Source organism: Notamacropus eugenii, chromosome 1 (assembly GCF_028372415.1).
Source record: "Notamacropus eugenii isolate mMacEug1 chromosome 1, mMacEug1.pri_v2, whole genome shotgun sequence".
NCBI lineage: Eukaryota > Metazoa > Chordata > Mammalia > Diprotodontia > Macropodidae > Notamacropus > Notamacropus eugenii.
Window position 1 is genome coordinate 81,571,619 of NC_092872.1, and position 24,514 is coordinate 81,596,132.

The 24,514-nt window shown below is 40.2% G+C and overlaps 1 protein-coding gene across 3 annotated transcripts in view; it reads right to left on the bottom strand.

Moving 5' to 3' along the window:
* Positions 1 to 2,697: 2,697 nt before the first annotated feature.
* The window catches only part of DCTN5 (dynactin subunit 5), a 49,546-nt gene continuing 27,729 nt past the window's right edge, over positions 2,698 to 24,514 (bottom strand). The window contains exons 7-8 of one of the 3 annotated variants that reach the window (XM_072607631.1): positions 22,791 to 22,870; positions 22,081 to 22,446 (exon numbers count right to left, since the gene is read on the bottom strand). In XM_072607631.1, the coding sequence (XP_072463732.1) occupies positions 22,838 to 22,870 (33 nt within the window). In that variant the 3' untranslated portion in view covers positions 22,081 to 22,446; positions 22,791 to 22,837. Of the gene's footprint in view, positions 3,955 to 22,080; positions 22,447 to 22,790; positions 22,871 to 24,514 lie in introns of those variants that run through there. The other 2 variants (XM_072607649.1, XM_072607640.1) reach the window with 2 other exon arrangements.

Here is a 24,514-nt window from a genome sequence, read left to right on the forward strand (position 1 = left end):
TGGAGCCTGAATCCTCAGCAACATGAGTGAGGTAGCTTTCTTTGATTGTCTGTCTGCATCTGTTTTTTTTTAATTGTTAAAAGACTTATGTTATTTCTTTTTTAAAAAATATTTTAAAAATATTTATTTTTAATTTTCAACACTCAATTTTATAAGATTTTGAGTTCTAAACTATCTCCCCTTCCCTTCCTTCCCCTCTCCCTCAAACAGCATGCAATCTGATATAGGCTATACATGTATAATCATATTAAACATATTTCCACATTAATCACGTTGTGAAAGAAGAACCAAAACAAAACAGGAAAACCATGAGAAAGAAAAAAACAAACAAACAAAAAGAGAAAATCATATGCTTCAGTCTGCATTCAGAATCCATAGTTCTTTCTCTGGATGTGGGTAGCATTTTCCATCAGGAGTCTTTCAGAATTGTGTTAGATCACTGTACTGCTGAGAAGAGCTGAATCTATCAAAGCTGGTCATCACACGATGTTGCTGTTACTGTATGTAATGTTCTCCTGTTCTGCTCACTTCACTTAGCATCAGTTCATGTACGTTTTTCCAGATTTTTCTGAAATCCACCTGTTCATCATTTCTTATGTATTCCATTACATTCATATACCATAACTTGTTCAGTCATTCCCCCATTGATGGACATCCCCTCAATTTCCAATTCTTGGCCACCACTAAAAGAGCTGCTATAAATATTTTTGTACATGTGAGTCCTTTCCCCTTTTTATGATCTCTTTGGGATATAGACCTAGAAGTGGTAGTGCTGGATCAAAGGGTATGCACAGTTTTATAACCCTTTGGGCATTGTTTCAAATTGCCCTGCAAAATGGTTGCATCAGTTCATAATTCTGTCTGCATTATTATAAACGGAAAAACCAGATGGTTCTCTGTCTTTCCACCATTTATTGGCTGTACTCTTTGGGACTCCCCTCTGCTGTGCCCCGATTGGATGCCATAAGTTGAACCAGTGAGAGGGGAGGGACTTATCTAACCTTTTTTACCTCTATTCTAGCTCTGAGAAATGGGCCTGGGGATATTTGGTTTTGCTTTGAGTTTTGTTTCCTCAGTTTCAGGTTCAGAGGTTATCTTGACAAGACTAGGAGCTTAAAACCATGGTAACTTTGGGGTCATGATTCCAGGTGGGGTAATACAACCAGACAGTCAGAAGCCAGGGTGCTTGAAGCAACTACAGGGTCTAAGGCAATACTTGAAGAGAACACAAAGATAACTTGGAAGTGAGGAAACATGAAAAGAAGTAAAGAGCTCTCATCTCTCCTGCTTGCTTTATCTCTATACTGCTCTTCACATAGGTGGGAGACAGTGATCTCCACCAATACCAATGGTCTTTAAGACTGGGGTTATGAAGGCAGGGAACATGGCTTACTTCAACTTTGTCTTCCTTGACATTTAGCACTATGTTCTGTACTCAGGAAATACTTAAATATTTGCTGTAATCAACAGATTCCATCATTATCATGGGATGTATTGATTTGACTGGCCAGGCCAAATGACAGGAAAACCAAATTTCCATAGACTAGACAGAGTGATTTGACTCTGTTTATAGGAATGAAGTGTTAGCAATAGGGTATCCTGTTTATGGCTACTTCAGTTCAAGATCAATAGTGAAGATCAACTTTGAACCAAACAATCAGGCAGCATCAATATTTTTTGGAGATTGACTTGTTTTGGATTTGTCTAAGTAAGGGCTTTTCTACAGATTCTGGCTACAGGGCTTTCAATCTGTTCTAGAAAAGTCTCAGCACTAAGGATCATGGGAATATGGATCAGCACTCTGTACCTTGTTTGACACTTCTGAAAATGTTACCTTTACCTGGAATGTTATCCCTCCTATTCTTTTTTTTTTCATTTTGTGAGAAACACGCTCACTCTAAAAAGTATAACACTCGTTGTAAAGCCAGGAAAGGTTTAGTTAACTTTTATATTCATTCAGCTGAATGAATGGGTAGTTTCCTAATGAGGTATGCTTGCTTCAGACAAAGGTAAGGTTTATATGCCCTGTTTTCAATTCGAATTTCCCACCTTGCTCTCCATTGGTCAGCATTCCAGGGTTCACTAAATTCCACGCCTTGATTACATCTCTTTTCCACATTTCAATTCCCCCCTTTACATCTTCATATGCTTTATTCTTAATACTTTTAGTCTCCTCTCCATTTGTCTGCATCAGACAGCATGAGGGAGGAATTTTCAGTTGCTAAGGGAAGTGACAAAAGTTGTGAGTTTGAAAAGTCTGCCTAGGATAGCTATAATCACAGTCGCATTATCCAAGAGAAGTCTCGGTCAATGGGTTTCATTCTTTGTGAGTGACACCTAACCTGGTAGTTCTTTTGATACATAGGAAAAAGGAGTTCTCAGAACAAAGAAAAGTAGTAGATATGTTTATTTTCAGGCAGCCAACATCCCCCACTATCTCCTACAAGCAGTTTTGTCTCTGACATTAGCCACCAGTATGATTTCAAATCAGGTTTCATATAATTTCTGTGGAAAAAAATTTCAATCATATCTTACGATTTTATTTTCTTTTTAATTTGAACTTAACACCAAATAAAGTGGGCATCCTCACATACAATGAGAGTGGATTGTACATGAAGTTACTATTATAAATACCTTGTTTTTCTTTTCAAATATTGTCAACCTGAAAGTCTGATTAAAAGAGGCAAACAGGCTAGGTGATATGTAAATTCATATTGTTTATTCCCTTAAAGCTAACAGATACATTGCTGCATGGAGCCAAAACATACATTGTGACTGTCTGATACAAGAATGACCAGCCTCAAATTTTTTTTTAGAACAATTTCAGGATGTCTCTATCTCTCAGATTTATGGTTTCCATACGTGTTTAACCATACTAGGAGAAAGGAAGTTTCTTAGTTAAAGAAGTCGTAAACACAGTGAGACAAGACAATTGACAGATTAGTGTCAGTTAGAAATAACGATCCCAGGATGTCTGGGTTTCCCCCATAAAACATATGTTTCTGTGATACTAAGATAAGACAAATCCCACCACTGCAGTTGCAGGCATCCTGTGACAAACAGAAAGAAAACTCCTTGTCAGGCTTATCTGGTCTTTGAAGTTGCTGACACAGGAAAGAGAATTTTTAGAGCAAAGCAAAGTTGTCTGATTAGTTCAGGCTTTAGCCCTTATTGGGGTTCAAAAATGGTTTGGGGAGAGGTCTACAGTCATAATAAGGTCAACATGTAATTTTCAAAGCAGTTCTGCTTGTTAGATTCCTTCTGTTTTCTTCTTATTTTTTTGAGGGACTGAGGAGATCCTAACCTCAATAAAATATTCAGTAAAAACCAAATTCCACATTGGCCATGTCCAAAAATGTATGTTTCATTCTTCATCTTAGATCACCTCTCTGTCAGGAAGTGGGTAGCATGTTTCATCATCAGTCATCTGAATGATGGTTGGTCATTGCCTTAATCAAAGATGTTAAGTCTTTCAAAGCTCTTTGCTTTTAAAGTATTATTGTTACATAAATTGTTCTCCTGAATCTGCTCATTTCACTATAAATCAGTTCACGTAAGCCTTCCCAGGTGTCTATGAAACCATCTGTTTCATCATTTCTTATGGTGTAATAATATTCTATTACATTTAAATATCATAATTTGTTTGGCTATTGCCAAGTTAATGGTTACTTTCTTGGTTTCCAGTTCTTTGCCACTATCAAAAGAACTGCTATAAATATTTTGTACTTCTGGGTCCGTTTCCTTTTTTTAAAATCTCTTTGATGTACAGGTCTAGGAGTGGTATTACTGGGTCAAATGGTATACACAATTTTCTCACTCTTTTTCTTCAAGATCCAGCTCATCTTAACTCCATGCAGCTCTTCTTTCCTGATTCTCTGAGACCAAAATGATCTCTCTTGTCTTTGAACTCCTATAGCACCTCTTGTCTGTGTTTGGCACTTACCATAATCAGCACTGTACAATAAAGAAGTTACATTTTCACTTGTGGGTGTGTGTATATGCATAGATGTAGATCATATAGATATAGAAATACACATGAATATAATCCAAAAGACTAATACAATGGAGAGTGAGCAGGCCTTAGGGTTTGGAAGACCTGAGTTCAAGTCTCATTTTTTACTTTACTGATAGTATGTATTGGACAAGTTACAACCTCTCAGTCCTCCAAGCAAGTGTCTTAAGAAAATACATTTTAGAACAATTGCTAATGTGCCTATTAGAAATACCTAGAATTCTAGAACTCATTCCATGAATGAATTTAGAAAAATGTCGTTATCTGACAGGTGACTTGGACTCTAAGTCTTTGTGAAGGAGAGCAAGAAGAAAGCACACCTTAAGACTGTTACAAAAACCCTTTTATGATTCATCCAGATTTGAATTTCGCACCTTGAACCTCATTGGTCAGCATTCTAGTGCTCATTAAACTCCACCCCTTGATTACATCTTCTCATTTCCACATTTCAATCCCCCCATATACTTTATTCTTTATACTTTTAGTCTATTTGTCTACATCAGATAACATGCTAGAGGAATTTTCAATTGCTAAGGGAACTAAAAAAAGCTGTGAGTTTGAAGATTCAAACCCAGGATATTAATGATAGAAGTCCCATTATCTAAGACCATTATCTAAGAAGTCTGGGTTAATGGACTTCATCCTCATCCTTTGTGAAGGAGACCTGGCCTGGCAGTTCTTTTGATATACCAGAAAAGGCCTTCTCAAAACAAAGAAAAGTAATAGAAATGCTGATTTTCAGGCAGCCAACATACCCCACTGCCATCTGCAAGCAGTTTTGTCTCTGACATTAGCCATCAGTACAAATTATAATTTCTGCAGCAACAAAATTCAGTCATACCTTACATGCCTAAATAGAAGGAGTTTCCTTACTGGAAGTCCTCTACAATCAATGAAGTCATGTCTGAACCAAAAAGAAAACCTTATCCACTGAACTAGATATTCAAGTTCCCTGAGGTCAGAGAAGGCATCTTGTTCATTTTTTGCTTCCCAGGAAGTGCATGGCACATAGTAGGTGTTCAATAAATAAATGTTAATGAAAATTGAGTAAATAATTTCTGTTGCTGACTCAAAAATGCCTGCTTGTTCTTTGTTGGCTCTATTAGGACCTTATTATTAATGGATCTATTTGCTAGACTTTTTCCACAAAACAAAATTGATTGCTGCAGCTCTTAAAACCCTCTGTCTTGAGGGGAAGATTCCTGTCTTGTGGCATACACTGCCACATAAAATCACGAATAGACAAAGAAAACCTCTATGAGGTAACTAGTATATATAAACACTTTGGACTGGATACATGAAGGCATCTAGGTAATTACAGCCCTAATGTTCAAGGAACCACACTAACAGAAGCAGGATCCTAGTTAACTATGTCTCCAAAATCACTTAAATTGTATTTTGAGGTGGGAAAAGGTTGCCATGTTGTCTACTGAAGGTGGATGTAAATCAACATTTCTTCCAATTTTTCAACTTATGAGCTGTATGTATAATACCATAATAGCTCAGCAGAGATGAATAATTTAATGTTTTAATAACATAAAACATAATTATATATTTAATGGTATATATAGGCATAACTATTGTGATATAGAGTAACTAGATACAACCGGCAAACTGTTCACATAAATGATAATTAGTAATTTATAAATCTAAACCATATTTTAGTTTTTCTTTTCTCACTTTGTTAGTTCTTCAGTATCTATAATCAGCACTGATAATTTCACCAAGATACCATGTATAATTTAATTCACACAATACATATTCTAAAGGTGCTAGATCCAATTCTTCAATTTCTAAGGTTAGATTTGTATTCCTTCTTAACCCTAATCCTCTCCAAGGCCTTTCTTCTTTATCTCCCTACTATCTAAAGCAGCAGAAAGCTTAGGTTGTGAATGATTTGCCTAGAGGGAAGACAGTACAATTATCATACTGCAAGGGTAGATAAAACCTGGGTGGTGGTTGAGGGCAAATGAGAGAGTGATAGTGGATTCTGAATCTTTGGACTCTGAGAATCCTGAGGTATTAGAGTGTGTTCCAGGTCTTGGAATTAGAGTTTGAAGGCAACTTTTGATTGAATATGCTTTCTTCCCCCTTTCTGTTTGCCCTGCCCCCAGTATCTAAATGGAAATAGGCCTTTATGTCAACTTGTTCTCCCAAGCACAGCATAGATGGGAGTAAGAAGCACTGCAGTTCTTCCCAATCTTAATTTATCCATGATCTCCCTTGAATTTTTTTCACTTCCTTTTATCCCTTCCATTAACTCACAAATGATTCTAAAGTATGTGCAATATTGCCCTACTGATGGGGTACAAGCTCTGGGAACCCCCTAGAACTCTCCTCAAATCTTCCCACTTGATCTGGTATTAGCCTGAGGCCATAAGCCTTTCATTATAGCTTTGTCCAATTACCTCTGACAGCTTCCCATCCTTGATCCCATCAAAATCCTACTCTCTTGGTTCTGACCTCTACTCACCCCAGCTCCATCAAGATCTTCCTTAGACTCCTCCTTAAAAAGCTCCCTAAACCCCTCTTCCCATTACTTCAGACTACTTGGCCACCCCTAGACTTCTCCCACAGTTTTTCTGTATATAAACTCCATCTTGCCTCCACGAAGGCACTCAGATTCAATCTAGTTCAGATACTATCTGGCCCACTTGTCAATACAAGCATCACAAATGCGTAGATTCATTAGTAATCTAGTCAAGGGTGAGGTTCCTTAACAGTCTACTCAATATGACGAATCTTTAATAAATTTTGTTTTTCTTTGGCTGAAAGAAGATTTGAGTTGAATTCATTTGGGCAAGACCCAGAATGTCAGTATTTTGGGTCCTGAGCACCCCTAACCTCAACATTTTGGTTCCCTGACTGGGAAAACTACCAATCTCAAGTTCTTCTCCAGTCAAGACTGGAAGGTATGCAAGTCTTCCCCTCTCCTTATCCCCTTCTCACCCTCCAAGCACTTTGGAGGTGCTTTTCAGACCTTACCTCTCAAGTCCTTTAGGTCAGTGTAATGTTAAGGGAATTTCAAGATCTTCCCCATCTCTTAATAGGCCCATGTGACCTGCTTTGAGCTTTGCCCCAGCTCAAAGCTTGAATCATATGGAGATGGGAGGAAGTTGCTGAATGAGTGGAGCAGGAAGGGAGCAGCAGGAAGAGAGAGTGAGATGGAACTGACAGAGAGGCAGCAGGCAGAGCAAAGCAGAGCAGCTAGCCTGGGTGAGAGAAAGGCATTTTGCCTAAGGGAGCTTGTTTGTGGGAAGGCCCGATGGAGGGAAGACTTGGGGATGGTTGTCTTCCTTCTATTGGCAATGTGTATAAACTTCCTTGTTACCATGGTGGAATTGGCTTTCTAGTATCTGAACAAATAATTTAGTTTCATTTTTGAGGAAGAGAGTTTATATTTTGTGAATTTACCCTGGAAATATGCCTGTATATCTATAGTGGCTGTTGTGGGTATCACACTGGCACTACAAATGGAGATGGGGATGGGATTGTGAAATATAAAACCTCTACTTGGATAGAGGAAGACTCTAGGGAAGTAAATGGGTATCCCAGGATGGGAAGATTTACCTTATTCCTACCTGGTGAGAGAATAGGCTAAAAGTACAGAACTTTGTGAAAACTAGAAACTGAGGCGACAGAAAAAAGAACCCAGAGATTTAGAAAGATGTTTACAAGGAATACTAATAGAACCTGGAAAAGAAATGGCAAGAATATGTAGAAGATGGACATTGTTAACAAGCTAGCATATTATATGTAGAAAGTAGAGGCAAATTGCTGGAGGAAAGGTTCAGCTGAAAAAGGAGTCAGCTGATTTACAAGAGAAATTTTCTATGCTACAGCATCTGAACTTTCCTTTAGAAGAGCAAGCTAAGGGGGGGTGGAGCCAAGATTATGGAGTAGAAGCAGGGACCTGTTAGAGCTCTCCCCCCAAACCCTTCAAACTTGTAAAAAATGATTAAACAAATTCTAAAGCAGCAGAAACCATGAAATGACAAACCAAAGCAAATTTCCATCCCAAGACAATCCATAAGATCTATAGGAAGGGTCCATTGCACAAGGCTTGGAGCAGAGCGCAGTGTGATGTGGGCTGCGCCAGCACAGACAGAGCTGGAGCAAGCCTTAGGGGACTGAATTGCTGATGGCAGCTGTGGTTTTCAGACCACTCAACCCACAAATGCTAAAGACAGTTTCGAAGATCAGTGGGAAGGGTCGCTCACCTTGCTGAGAGGAAAGTGAGGTCCAGCCACAGGGCAATGCAGCCACTGCTGAAGCAAAGGCTGCTTCTGGAGCCCTCCACATAACAAAGAACTCAAAAGTCAAGTAATCAGCTAGGAATATGAGCAAACAGGGAAAAAAGAAATAGACTATAGATTCCTACTTTCTTGGTAAAGAGATATTTTCTCACATCATTGGTGATATGGAAGAACAAAACATACAACGAGAAGAAGACAACAAAGCCAAAGTTCCTGCATACAAAGCCTCCACAAAAAATATAAATTGGGGAGCCAAGATGGCGGAGTAGAAAGACGCACATACACATAGCTCTGAACCCACAACCCACAGAACAGCTAGAGGGGACCAGCTCACCGTGAATTCTGCACCCAGAGGCCACGGAATATTGGAGTGAGGGAGATTTCTGTTCCGGAGAGACCTGCAAACCTCTCACGGGGGGTCCTTCGCGCTGCGGACTGGGCGCCGGGACTGGGATTTCCGTTGCGCTGCAGACGCGGAGCCCAGCCCAGACCTGCTGCTGCCACGGCTCCAAAAGGTACAGATCCGAGCAGGCTTCAGGGAAGGGACCTCCAGCGGCGGCACAAGCCCCCCAACCCACAGGTGACGAGAGTCAGTGAGAGAGTCTCTTTGGCGGGTCGAGAGGGGAGTGGGGTGCCCCCATGGCTCGGGCCCCCCCGGGAGATAGAAGCTGAGAGGCGGCTGCAGACAGGGGCTCCCAAAGCGGGTGGGAGCCTGGATCCATTGTGGAAGGTCTGTGCATAAACCCCCTGAGGGAACAGAGCCTGAGAGGCGGCCCTGCCCCACCTGACCATCTGAACTTAATTCTCACACTGAATAGCAGCCCTGCCCCCGCCAAAAGCCCTAAGGCGGGAAGCAGCATTTGAATCTCAGACCCCAAACGCTGGCTGGGAGGACCAGGAGGCAAGGTGGGTGTGAGGAGAATATTCAGAGGTCAAGCCACTGGCTGGGGAGAATGCCCAGAAAAGGGAAAAGAAATAAAACTATTGAAGGGTACTTTCTCGGAGAAAAGACACTTCCTCCCTTCCTTTCTGACGAGGAAGAACAATGCTTACCATCAGGCAAAGACACAGAAATCAAGGATTCTGTGTCCCAGCCCACCCAATGGGCTCAGGCCATGGAAGAGCTCAAAAAGAATTTTGAAAATCAAGTTAGAGAGGTGGAGGAAAAACTGGGAAGAGAAATGAGAGGGATGAAAGAGAAGCATGAAAAGCAGATCAGCTCCCTGCTAAAGGAGAACCAAAAAAATGTCGAAGAAATTAACACCTTGAAAACTAGCCTAACTCAATTGGCAAAAGAGGTTCAAAAGGTCAATGAGGAGAAGAATGCTTTCAAAAGCAGAATTAGCCAAATGGAAAAGGAGATTCAAAAGCTCACTGAAGAAAATAGATCTTTCAAAACTGGAATGGCGCAGATGGACGCTAGGGACTTTATGAGAAAGACAGATATCACAGAACATAGTGAGAAGATTCGAAAAATGGAAGACAATGTGAAATATCTTATTGGAAAAACAATTGACCTGGAAAATAGAATCAGGAGAGACAATGTAAAAATTCTGGGACTACCTGAAAACCATGATCAAAAGAAGAGCCTAGACATCATCTTCCATGAAATTATCAAGGAAAACTGCCCTGAGATTCTAGAACCAGAGGGCAAAATAAATATTCAAGGAATCCGCAGAACACCGCATGAAAGAGATCCAAAAAGAGAAACTCCTAGGAGCATTGTGGCCAAATTCCAGAATTCCCAGGTGAAAGAGAAAATATTGCAAGCAGCTAGAAAGAAACAATTCAAGTATTGTGGAAATACAATCAGGATAACACAAGATCTAAAAAATATAAATTGGTCTCAGGCCACGGAAGAGCTCAAAAAGGATTTTGATAAGCAAGTAAGAGAAGTTGAGGAAAAATTAGGAAGGGAAATGAGAGTGATGTAAGGAAATCATGAAAAATGAGTCAATAGCTTGGTAAAGAAAACCCCCTAAAATGCTGAAGAAAATAACAACTTTAAAATTAGATTAAGTCAAATGGCAAAAGAGATTCAAAAAGCCAACGAGGAGAAGAGTACCTTAAAAACAAGAATGGGCCAAATGGAAAAAGAGGTCAAAAAGCTCACTAAAGAAAATAATACCTTAAAAATTAGAATGGAGCAAGTGGAAGGTAACGATTTACAAGAAATCAAGAAATTATAAAATAAAACCAAAAGAATGAAAAAATAGAACACAATGTGAAGTATCTCACTGGAAAAACAACTGACCTGAAAAATGGATCAAGGAGAGACAATTTTAAAATTATTGGACTACCTAAAAGCTTTGATCAAAATAACAGAGCCAAGATATCATCCTTCAAGAAATTATCAAAGAAAATTGTCCTGATATTCTAGAATCAGAGGGAAAAATAAAAATGGAAAGAAACCACCAATCACCTCCTGAAAGAGATCCCAAAAGGAAAACTCCTAGGAATATTGTAGCCAAATTCCAGAGGTCTCAGGTCAAGGAGAAAATATCACAAGTAGTCAGAAAGAAACAATCCAAGTATTGTGGAAACACAATCAGGATAACACAAGATTTAGCAGCTTCTACACTAAGGGATTGGAGGGCTTAGAATATGATATTCCAGAGGTCAAAGGAGATAGGATTAAAACCAAGAATTTCCTACTCATCAGGGGGAAAACTGGAACTTCAGTAAAATAGAGGATTTCCAAGCATTTTTGTTGAAAAGATCAGAGTTGGAATAGAAAAATTGACTTTCAAATATAAGAATCAAGAGAAGCATGAAAAGGTAAAGAAGAAAGAGAAATTATAAGGGACTTATTAAAGTTGAATTTTTTAGATTCCTACATGGAAAGACGATATTTGTAACTCATGAGACCTTTCTCAGTATTAGGGTAGCTAGAGGGAATATATATATGTGTGTGTGTATGTATATATGTATGTATGTGATGGGTATTTGTATATATGTACACACACACACACATATATATATATATATATATATACATATGTACATATACAGAGAGAGAGCACAGGATGAGCTGAATGTGAAGGGACAATAAAGAAAATTAAGTGTTGAGTGGACTGTACAAGGAGAAAGAGAAAGGAAGAGGTAGAATATAGTAAATCATCTCACATGAAAGAGATAAGAAAGAGCTTTTACAGTGGAGAGGAAAAAGGGGAAGATGAAAGGGAGTAAGTGAGCCTTACATTCACTGGATTTTGCTTCAGGAGGGAATAACATACACACTCAATTGGGTGTGGAAGTTTATCTTGCCCTGCAGGGAAAGTAGAAGAGAAGGGGATAAGAGAGAGGTGATAATAGAAGAGAAGGCAGATTGGGGGAAGGTGGTAATCAGAAGCAAATACTTTTATAGAGAGACAGATCAAAGTAGAAAATAGAATAAATGGAGGGCAGGACAGCATAGATGGAAATATAGTCTTTCACAACATGACTGTTGTGGAAGTGTTTTGCATGACTATACATATATCAAATTGCTTGTCTTCTCAATGAGGGTAGACGGAGAGGTGGAAGGGGAGAGAATACAGAACTCAAAGCTTTAAAAATGAATGTTAAAAATTGTTCTTACTTGCTACTAGGAAATAAGATATATATGCAATAGGCTATAGAAATCTACCCTACCCTACAGGAAAATAGAAGGGAAAGGGATGGGCGGGGAGGTGATAGAAGGGAGGGTGGACTGGAGGAAAGGGTAATCAGAATACATGCTGTCCTGGGGTGGAGGAGAGGGGGAAGATGGAGAGAAAATTTGAAATTCAAAATTTTGTGGAAATGAATGTTGAAAACTGAAAACAAATAAATTAAATTTTAAAAAAGGAAAGAATTCCATCACCAGGAGTTTCCAAAGTCAGTGAAATTTTTCACCAGATCCCCTAAAATTTTATTCTCTAAACAAATGTTTAATATTTCTGACCTTATGTCATGATCAGTTTTTTAAAATGATATATTGATAAAGATGTATTCTCTTTACTCAATCAATAAACATTTATTAATCTTTAAAAAAAGAAGAGCAAGCTAAAAGTATCAGGTGATAACAAAAAAACACTTGTGAGAGTGGCTCAGAAAAAAAAAGAGAGGACAAAGTTAACAAGAGGAAAGTGAATGCAACCCTTGCATCTGTGGGGCATGATTGGGACCCAGACACCTGGGAAGAAAACATGTGAGAGGAAAATGAAACAAATGTAGATGAAGAGGCTTCTAGGAATGTGGGCACAATTCTAATACTACAAAAGGAATCTGGAGAACCAGGGGAGGTACATAGTGTTTGAGGAAATAACTGAGGATTTTACTCTGCAGGAGGTCACTGATATTTTAAGTTGATTCACCCCAAAAAGGGGAGAATCTTTAGTATCTTGGATAGTAAGAATCAGTGACTAAGGGGCCAAAGGAGTACGGATGGATAACACAGACTGTTTGAAATTCATAGGTATTAGAATCCCTTTGTACGATAAGCTTTTAGGGATTACCATATTCAAGGAGATAACAATGGAACTAATCTGTTGGAGATAACAGTGGAACTAATCTGTTAGCTTTAGCTGAAGATGGATGCAATAAGCAGTATCCCACTAACGCTACATGGCCTAGTGGAGATAGACTCTGGTATTTGCTTAGAGACTGCATGAGAAAGTGAAAGGAGGAGGTAATGAAAATGGCAATAATGGTGGAAGACACAGATGTTCATCATAGCACTCCCTTACTGGTTCCTCATAGGAATATAATAGTGAAATCTGCTCCTCTTGCTTGTAAGCACCTTATTCTGACTGCTAATTGAGGAAATAGAGTACCTTCTTTCAGAGGTGCTGGATAAGATTTCACATTTAAGTGACTTAGTGGAATGGAGAAAAGATAAGTTTTCTCAAGAGAGAAGAGCAAATAGCCAGAGGATTCAAAGTCAGAATAGAATCACAAGGAAAGAAATATTTACTGCTTTACTAAGACCAGGGATAGATTTTGGAAGAATAGATGGTATTTCATCTAACGAACTATATAGGATGTACTGAGAAGAGGGACTTAATATTAGATGGAATAGGTAAGTTAAGAACTGCCCCTTATAGATCTTCCTATATCATTGTATTCAAGTTCATCACACCTGCAGAGAGAATAGGAAATTGGTCAAGCCCCAGATCAGATTAAAGAAATACACAGATGAGATTACAGAACTCATATCAATTTAACCTTATACTGGAAAAATGGATCAACTGTTATAACTAGGGCATTAACAGATACTGCGGCAGAGACCTCCCTTATATATGGAAACCCTGACAAATTTAAACAAGGCACTCCTATTACCATCATAGTACCAGGAGGGGCTGAAAATATCAGCCAGGCAAGTTAAACTAATGATGAAAATTGGACAATCACCTAAGAAAAAATGTACAGTTGTAATTGTACCCATTCCTGAATACATCATTGAAATAGATATACTGAGAGGTGTGACTCTAAATTTACCTGAGGGGAGATATCAATTTGCAGTGAGGAAGATAATAATTGATACAGTTTTAGTGGGCAAAATAAAAATGGACTCAATCACTTTATCTGAACTTTTTGAAGTAATTACTTTAAAGCAGTATTGTACGGACAAGATAGAATTACCAATGCTATAAAGGAATATATTGAGGCAGGGGTGTTAGTCCCTACAACTACTTGATGGAATAATCCTGTCTGGCCAGTATGAAAGTTATATGGGACATGGAGGATTACATGAATTACAGACAACTGAATAAAGTGACACCTCCCACCCCTGCACTCCTTGTATGCTGCTGTTCCAGATACTATTACCTTAATAGAAAGGATCCAGAAACGTGATGAGACCCGGTACACAGTTATTGATTTGGCCAATGCTTTCTTTACTATTCCAATAGATTCTAAACAATGGAACCAGTTTGATTTCACTTGGTGGGGCAGAATTCATCTGTTTGCCACAAGGATATCTGCATAGCTCTACTATTTGTCATAGGATTGTGGCTGAACATTTAGATGAATTAGAACAACCTGGTATATAGCTTACCCACTACACAAAGGACATTATGATACAGGGAAAAAATGTAAAAGAAGTGGAGAAGAATGTGATGCTTTTAACTGATCATATGAAAAGCAAAGGGTGGAAAGTTAACCCTGCAAAGGTTCAAGGACCACCTCAAACCATAAAGTTTTTAGATATACAATGGAACAAGGGACTGTGAGAGATTCTCCTGCAAGCCCGACATAAGATTCAGGATTTTTGTATCTCTACCAATAAGAAAGAGGCCCAAAAGTTTATAGGATTATTTGGATATTGGAGACATCACATTCTGTATTTGGGACAGATTTTGAAACCCTTATATAAAGTTACTCGGAAGAAATATGAATTTGACTGGGGACTTGAGCAGAGCAAAGCTTTTGAAGAAGCCAAGGCTGCTATACAGTTGGCCCTAGATTTATGGGTTATGCAAAGTGGCCCAATGGGACTACAAGTGACTGTACAGCATGAATATGCAAACCGGAGTTTATGGAAAAAACAACGAAGTTGAAATGTACTCTTAGGATTTTGGTCTAGGAAACTCCTTTCAACTGGAGTGCAATATACCCTTTTCGAAAAGCAGTTTTTAGCTGCATATTGGGCTTTGGTAGAGACTGAACAATTGATTCTTGGTTGTGAAGCAATATTAAGGCCTGGAATCCCAATTATAACCTGAGTACCACAGCTTCTCACAGAATTGGATACGCACAAGAGGCTAGCATAATTAAATGGAAACAGTACATTCAAAATAGATCTAAAACATGCAAAAGAAGAGTTTCAACTTTACATGAATCTATAGCAAACGTAGACACTGAGGGAAATGATACATCCTCTGAACCAAAGGAACAGTTGGTACAGTCCTTGGTAAAACGGAATGAAGGATATGGTGGGTTAACTGATGAACAAAAGAACCACGCATGGTTTCCTGATGGGACAGTAAAATATTTGGGCCATAAAAGACATTGGAAAGTGGTAGCCTATAACCCATGTACTAGGCAGACTTTCAAAAGTATGGGGACAGGTAGAAGTAGTCAATATGCTGAACTTATGGCAGTACATCAAGCCATTAAAAGAGAACAAAGAGGACAGTGCCATTTATTTGGCAGAAGATGATTACCATTCTCTTAACTCATATATTTTACCATGAATAAGGTTATGATAGTGGGTTCACAGACTCCAGAAGTACGACTGACGCTATACCTATCCTGCTTCTGGTTATTGTCTCCTTATTCTTTTTGGCTTTTGTCTGTTCAGTCTGTTTCCTAGATTTGTTTCCTGCAGACTTAGTGCCCTCCACCTGTGGATGACTGCTTAAGCTGGATGTCGCCCTCTGTTCAAGGCTTTGATATATCAGCCCTGGACCTGACATTGACCAAACTCTGGATACCAGCTAAAGAACTGACCCCTCGAACAGGATGTTGTGAGGCAAGGACAGCTCTATGACCAACCTCAGCAGGAAGCATTTATAGAAGGGATCTTTGCACCTTACCCTAAGGGACTTCGGGTCCCATTTGCTTGAGAGGGAATGATGGGGTACTTGTGCTCAAGCCCCCACCCTAAGATATTGTTTTATGTTTTTATTTTGTGTAATATTATTGTGAAGTTATATTGATACCAGTTATCCTTAAACTCCCATGGACCTATCTTGGGGCTGAATGTAATGTTAAGGGAATTTGAAGATCTTCCCTGTCCCTTAATAGGCCCATGTGACCTGCTTTGAGCTTTGGCCCAGCCCACAGCCTGAGCCACATAGAGTCGATGGTGGGAAAAACTTGACGAATGGTTGGAGCAGGGAAGGGTGCAGCAGGAAGAGAGTGTGAGATGAAGCTGAGAGAGGGACAGCAGGCAGAGCACAGCAGAGCAGCTAGCTTGGGTGAGAGAGGGGCATTTTGCCTAAGGGAGCTTGTTTGTGGGGAAGGGTGATAGAGGGAAGTCTAGGGGATGTTGGTCCTTCCTCTATTGGTAATGTGTACAAACTTCCTTGTTACCATAGGGGAATTGTCTTTCTGGTATCTGAATAAATATTTTGGTTTAGTTTTTGAGGAAGAGCTTATATTTTGCGAATTTACCCTGGAAATAAGCCTGCATATCCATAGTGGCTGTTGTGGGTATCACTTTGGTGCTACAGTCAGACAGAAGGCTGTCTCACACTCAGCCTGATGCTGTCTAGTTCTCAGTTCAGTGGTTATTTTCAAGGCCATGGACCTGGGCACACCTTCTGAAGCATGGAGGTCAAGGACAGATGCCCTATCCGGAAATGAATGCCCAATTCTTTCAATTCTCTCGATTCTAGGGAATTGGGAAAACTTCACATAGTGTGTTTTTTGTTTTGTTTGTTTCTCAAGGCTTACTTCTAGATCTTCTTTTAGGGAGGAAGGGACCTCTAGCCCCCAGACCTATACTGGGTCAGTTCTTTTCAATTCCCAAAAGTTCGTCTTTGGGCTGTTTTTTACAAAATTGGGGAAAATTTAGTTTCTATAAAGAACTTAAAAATAAAAAGGTGCTGTTCTTTTGCAACACTGCTTGGCCTCAGTATTGCCTAGAGGGCCATGAAGGGTAGCCCATTTTTGGAACTTTACAAAATAATACTCTCTTGCAGTTAAAGTTATACTGTCCACAAGAAGGAAAATGGATAGAAATTTCCTACATGATGGCCTTTATTGAGGTCTCTCAGAACCCCATTCTCAAAAAAGACTGTAAGATGCTTGAAGCTACAGTGGCCCCACAAAGGGACAAGGGAGGCCAATGACCCCCTTGTGGCCCCCAGGGCTTTGGCCCCTCCTCTTCCTTATGTCCATTCCCACCACCCTCCCAGCTCCTATCTCTACCTCAATCTTCTCCAGCTCCTCCTGCTGCTCCCCAATCTCACCCATATTCCCCTGTTGTCCATGCCCCCCCCCCCCCTTTATGGCTACCTCCTCTTCCCCTTGGTTTCCCTTCCCTTTTCCTTTAGCCCAACCTCCCTCATTTCCTGCCTCCTTCAGTTTCCACGTCTTCTACCCTAGATCTCTTCCCATGGCTCCTTCTCCCAGGCAACCTCTACTCATGTTCTGGCCTTGGGCCCTGCCCCCACAGAAGTCTCTCTAGTTTCTCCCCTTCTGACCCCTACCCCTCCTCAGGTACCAGCTGATCTTTCCCCTTGCTAGCCTGATCCCCTGGTCTTGTAGTCTAATTCAGTTCAGCCAGCATTCCCCAGCCCCTCCCTCACAAGAAGTGGGACTTCCTATCTCCCTCCTCAAGTCCCCATCCCCAGAGTGCCTTCAAGGCTTTTTCCCCTAAGGGAAATGCCTGCCTCACCTAGTGGGACCATTAGAGTGCATGTTCTGTTCTCCATTTCATATCTCACTTAAGTTAAAGAGAAACTGGGGAGATACTCAGAAGATACCACTAAGTTTACTGAAGGTTTTAGGGACACGTCCCTACAATTCGAGCTGTCTTGGTGTGATTTGCATATCCTCTTCTCCACCTGTTGTATCACTGAGGAGGAGAATATGGGAACAAGTCCAAAGTTTGGGGGATCGTTTGACTAGCAATGACCCCACAAAATATGCATAACCTGGTATATCAGTATTTTGGGGTCTTGAGCCCCCGTAATCCTCAATACCATCTTCAAAGTGGAGACATATTGTTTCAGTATTAAATGACATGGAATAAGCCACGTGTTGTGGCTTTGTCTTGAAGGAATTTGCTCAGACCATCTCCAAGTCAAGTAAAGGCATTTAATAGGGTGACACTCAGTGGACTCTGTTCCTTATGGAAGACCAGAGCACCCAGAGGCCCCTGCTCCCTATGGGAGATGATATACTAAGCCAAGTTATGTGTCTGGTATATATACAGTTGGACAGGATGGGGCGGAGGGGGTGTTACTATACTTTAAGAAAATGTGAAGGTGAGTTGGGGGGGGGTGCTGCTCTGGAATGTCAGATAATCCATATAGATAAGCAAAGGGAACAGGAAAGGGGGAAGGGAAGAGCTGTTCTGGAATGTCAGGTAATCCAAGGTGCTTTATGAAAGCATAGAGGTAAATCCACAGTGGGGAGTTACATCAATGCATAGTCCACATCCTTCATTCTATCTCTATCACATCCTGCATCCCATTTGCTCTGTCATAAACACTTATCTGCCTCATCACTAATCACAATGATTTGGGAGAAAGATATGCAGTTGAATGGATGGTCCATAAACCTGTGCACATATACATTGGACAGACACTGCAAGGGGATGGACAATGACCTGGGTCCAGAATTGACTAGGAAGATGGCACGCTGGATTGAATTTGAGATACAGCACAATGCTTTTAACGACTACAAACTCCTCTTTGAAACAAAGGCCTAACTTTTTAATATTTCTCTTTCTAGTTATGTGATATGGCTACAAAATATGGAATACTTTGTTGTCCCTGTAGAATAAAAGTCGCAGGAAACCCAAGGCACAATGGAGAGATATGGAGGGCATGAGGAACTTGCAGCACAGTATTAATGAAGAACTGCTCAGGAAAAGTGGTATAAAAGGTATCAGGAAAATGTGTGGATGTAAGCTGCTCAGGTGATGAGAGACAGACAGAGGATGGTCTGTGTATTCCCCTGATGCTTATCCCATGTCAATCTATTTGAATATCTGGGGGAAGGACTTTTGGCACGTTGGGTCAATCTACTTGTGAAGAACTGATGACAGGATGCAGGCAAGAACCACACAGAATGAGGGAATATGGATAGGGGTGTAACCTGGACCACTTTGAATTCAGGGGTTCTATTCTCCTGTTACCAAAACTTATTGGCTAGGGGGTCAGCAACCTCCATTTCCCTCTATATTCTGGCCAAATTCTTGATTGCTTGCTCAAAATTTACCATCAGTTGGCACTCTTCTCCACTCCCAACCTCTTTTTAGAGTCTGATTTCTACTTTAGCCCCTGTGAGTTTAAATTCAAGCTTTCCTGAAAACTAAGAATTTTCTTCTACTTACCAAAATTTGGCTTTTCTTAGATGTCAGTTCAAAACTCTCCTTTTATAATGAAAGCTTCCTAACCATATTGTCCTTCATCATTTGCTTTAGAAGAGGACCAGTGACCTCACTTGTGATGGCTTACACATGGAATGGATTTAATTGAGGCAGAGTTGCACAAAGTCAACAGCCTTACTCTTTCTTTCAGAGTCATCCAAATGTACTGGCAGGACAGAAGTCAAGAAGACTGGTGATGGTGCAGATTGCACTGGATGACCTTGGTGTCTTTAATGTCTGACCAAGCTCTAAGCACTTCATGGTATCAACTTCTGCCACCTTCACAGCCACTGAAACAGACTGTTCTCATTTGCCCATTCTGCCTGGGGAAGTCTTCACGTTTGCAGGAGACATCCCCCTAACTCACCCTGATAGGTATGAGGCTTTAGTTACCCTTAACCTGGTTTAGCCCATGTTGGCAGATAGTTTTACCAGGTATGGCCACTGTGCATGCTACATCTTCTTGGAGCCACAGGTGAGAGTTGGGTGAAAGTTAGACACCAAAAGTAGATAAGCAGGCCTGAAAATGACTCAGCAAAAGAACCAGAAATTGAGGGGATGCCCATCAACTGGGGAATGGCTGAACAAGCTGTGGTATATGAACGTAATGGAATACTAATGTTCTATAAGAAAATGATGAGCAGGCTGACTTCAGAAAAACCTGGAAAGTCTTATATGAACTGATGCTGAGTGAAGTCAGCAGCACTCAGCAGAACCAGAACATTATACACAGTATTAACAACATTGTATAATGATTAATTGATAGACTTAGATCTTCTCAGCAATACAATGATACATGAGAATTCCAAAAAACTCATTATGGAAAATGCTATCCACATCCAGAGAAAGAATGTAGACTGAAGCATACTAGTTCCACTTTTTTGTTTTTATCTTTACTATGGATGGCTAATATGGAAATGTTTAATGTCATTATATATGTATAACCTACATCAGACTGCCTGCTGTCTTGGGTAGGGGAGAGGTGAAAATTTTGGAACTCAAAATCTTACAAAAAAAATGTTGAAAACTATGTTTATGTGCAATTAAAAAAATACTATTAAGTGGGAAAAAAAGGGCTCAGCAAGCATTCACACTGAAGATGTTAGTCCTCCCTAAATACTCCATACACCCCCCCCCACTATACACACACACACACACACACACACACACACACATCCGTTTCTCCAGACTTAAACACTACAACTGTATCACTGATACATTAATCATTTTAAACAATGTAAATCATCTATTCTGATTCTAAGCTGGATGGGAGAAAATAAGACAGCATGAATGGTGAAGACAACGGGGTACAATGGAATCAGGTTTGGAGTCAGACAATCTGGGGTCCAATCCTGGCTTGGTCACTTACTACCTTGGATAAGTCATTTAACCACTCTTCTCAACTGTGAATTGAAGAGATTGTACTTAATTACCTCTAAGGTGCCTTTCAGCTCTAAATCTATTCTATGACTCAGACTGAAGGAAAAAGAAGTAGGAAGGAGATTGGAAGAAGCTTTGGAAGTGTGAAAGCCAAAGATGAAAATGTTGGGAGAGGAAGTGTGAGGAAAGGATTTGAGCAGAAAAAGGACTTTAGTTGAAGAAGAAAACTTAGAATTGCAAGAGAAAGATTCAAGCTTTATTAAGAGCACTGGAGGAAGAAGGAAATTGGGTGTTTGTTAAGGTGCTAATAAAGTGGATTGCCACAGCCGTTCTGCAGGGAAGTTGGTTACCAGAGTTATTCATAAGATAGACAAAGAAAAGAGAATCTAGCCCCTAGACTAGCGGCAGTTAGGTGTACCAGTGGATACTGCAATGGCCCTGGAGTCAGGAACTGAGTTCAAATCTGGCCTCAGACACTTACTAATTGTGTGACCCCAGGCAAGTCACTTAACCCTTACGGCCTCAAAAAAAAAAAAGTCTCCAATGTTTCAGTGCACCTATCCTTATCGCTGCCTCTTAGAATCCTTAGTTTCCTCATTAAAAAAAGAAATGAGAATCTTGATTCCAGAAAGTATGGAGAGCAAGGATTTTGTAGTGATGTACATGGAGTGCTTTTCTGTCATAGCCAAGTAATTATCATATATGCCCAAGGTACAAACAAACCTCCTTCCTAATCAGTTTATCGGGGAGAATAAATGGAAAAAAATTCTTCAGTGTCAAAAACAAAAGATAAAGATCTAAAGAGATAAAAGGGAATCTTAACCTGTGTCAGTGAAAGGAAGTTGGAAGAAGACTGAAAGAAGCAAGATGGCATGGAAGACAGACTGATATCACAAAGAAACTGGCAACAGAGGAAAGGGATGCATACACATAAGAAGGTGTATAGCAGCTTTTTTTTTTTTTAATACCCAGGAACTGGAAACTAAGGGGGTGCCTGCTCATCAGCTGGAGAATGGCTGAATGAGTTGGATGGTATGATGGTAATGGAATACGACTCTCTATGACTGTAAGAAGAGACAAAAGGAACAGTTTTCAGAGAAATCTAGGAAGATATAAAGTGATACCGAGGGAAATGAAGAGAACAGTTTACACATTAATAGTACTGTAAAGAAAAACAATCTTGAAGACTTACTGATATTCAATGCAATATTCTGAGACATGGCCAATGGGGGAGGCTATTCTGTTTGCTAGCCTATTTATTACAAGAGGTTTTTTTTCTTTTTCATTTCCCTACGGGGAGGGAAGAGTGGGGAAGAAGTGGGAAGCTAGTCATAGAGTTGTGACTACAATTGCTTCTGTGGGACTAATTTCCATATTACCTCTGGTAGGCAATTCAGGAATCAGTAACACAAACACACACAGGGTACAACAGAGCAGTGATTTATTATTTTCAAAGTGGGAAATTAATTTCCTACACAGACCAACCTAATTGTATTCTTTCCCCACTAGTGTGTCCCCAAGGGCCTAATCAGTCATGGCTTTAGGGATTAAGGTCTGGGAAGCCTAATATTCCTGAGGCAGCAGAAACCAGACAAAATGCCTCCTCCAGTCTCCTGATTCCTTATCCTCCCAACCTGGGCAAGTGGTGAGAACCCTGGAGTCAGAAACCTCCAAGAGAACCAGATAGGATGGTACTTGGAAGTTATAACGGCTAATTTAAAGGGTCTTAAGAAGGTGGTTTTTTTGATGTCTTCACTGGCGATTTGTTTTTATACCCTGGCTGGGGCCACCTTGATAAAAGACAGAAAAAAAAAGGTTTAATTTAGGTCTTGGAAGGTTGAAACATCCAAAGAGTGAAATCTTGAAGGGGGAGGAGGGAACATCAGTTTCTTCATCAAGCCGAGGGAATGTTCTTGATCTCCTGGACATGGAGGTATGTACAGTCTGGTCTTTTTTTGATTTTTGAATTAGTTACCATCTCCTACCCCCAACCCCCAAATTTCAACCATTCTGTTATCCAAGTCATCTCCTACTTGATGTAATCAAAATTCCCCAGCATTCCTATTTCATAATCAGAGATTATTATTGATTGTGATTGGTTGTTTGAAATGGAGTATCTGAACAGGGCACTTACATACGTGCTGAAGTAACCAACAGCTTGAAAGTGAATTCTTAACCTGGTCATCTAACGAAGGTTTTCCACCATTTCACTCTCTGTAGAGCAATACACAGGGGACACAATGCAGGAGCAAGCCATTATTTCTAAAGGGACAACCAGGTTTCCTACACAGATCAATCTAACTCATTCTCTCCTCATTAGAGTCCCTCTAGGATCTTCCAGTCAGTAATCAGGTCTGAAAAGGCATTTTGAACATAACTAAATTTCCCTGGGGCAGCAGCAATCACATAAAGTATTTCTACAAGGAATTATTCTAGATTTTATCAGAGAAATCCACTTAGCAAAGGGCAAACTGAAGGAATTAGTGCAGTGTTGTCAGTCAGTATGGGCCCAGAAGCCTGAGGCCTAAGAGAAAGCCAATCATGGGCAAAGAGGAATATGAAAAAGAAAAGGAAAATATAAGCCCTGGGACTTAATACTTAAAGTGTGGCAAACTTTTCAACAGGGAAATCTATCTAAATGAAAGGTAATAATTTGTAAATTTAGTGTTTCTAAACTAACATTGGGATCCATCTAATGCTGAACGCTAGGAAAAGCTTGAGAACTCATACCTCAGGACTGAAGTTATAGAAATCAATGCCTAGCAATACCTTAGGGCAAGGTGTCTGTTTTCTACCATGATCAAAGTCAGACTGGACATCAGCAGGGACACAGACTGTTACTACTGGGGTTTCAGAACAACGGAGAGAAGCCTGGGCTTCTCTTCAGGTTGATGTGTGCACTTTCAATTCAATCCAACAAAGATTTATTAACTGCTTACTTTGTTCAAGGGTCTGTGTTAGGTAGTGAGTCTAGAAAAATACAAGTCCCTGTCGTCAAGGAACTTACACATCCTAATGGGTGGATACAAGTGAACACAAAGTCACTTCAAAAGGAAGAGGTGTTAGTGTGTAAGAGTGTATGTGTATGAATGTGTGTGTATGTGTATGAATGTGTGTGTGTGCTTGTGTGTGTGCGTGCATGTGACAATAACAGTACCTCAGGTGTGATTTCACAGACTCCTTCATCACCACCAAACTGATTTCACACATCCCAGAAATCCAAATAGTGAGAAACAAGCGCATTTCAAATACAGGATAACTGCATTTCCTAGGAAGGTATTTCTAATCGATTCGTCAGTCACTACATAAAGGAGAAACTATTACAGAAATAGACAAGTTCCTAAGAAAACTGGAGGGAGCAATGGTCCAATGGAACAAGTACCAGCTATGGAGTCAGAGGGCTTGGGTTTGAACCCTCGCTCTCATGGACCACTTGTGTGACTTGAACAAGTTGTGTGACTTCTTTGGGCCTCACCTATAAAATGAAGAGGTTGGACGGGATGGAGGCACAGTCAAGGGCCAGAGATGATGGCATGTTTTACATGTAATACCAAAAGCCCAGCTGCCTGGGATCTAAACAGGGCACCCACCCCCTCCTCATCACCACCTACTCTGAAAACTAGTTAAGACCCTGGGTTGAAGTCTCTGGTTGAGTCCAACTACTTTGTAACTTGAAGGCAGGAAGAATTTTGGTATCCCTGTGGAATAGCCCACAAAAGGCCAGAATGCTGGAAACTTATCTGCTACCAGAACTCTAGGGTTTGAGCTTTGATCTTATTTTTTAGCAGGTGACCCTGAGATACTTACAGAACTACCCTGAAATATCATTCTGCACCTCCTCAATAGGAAAAACAGGGC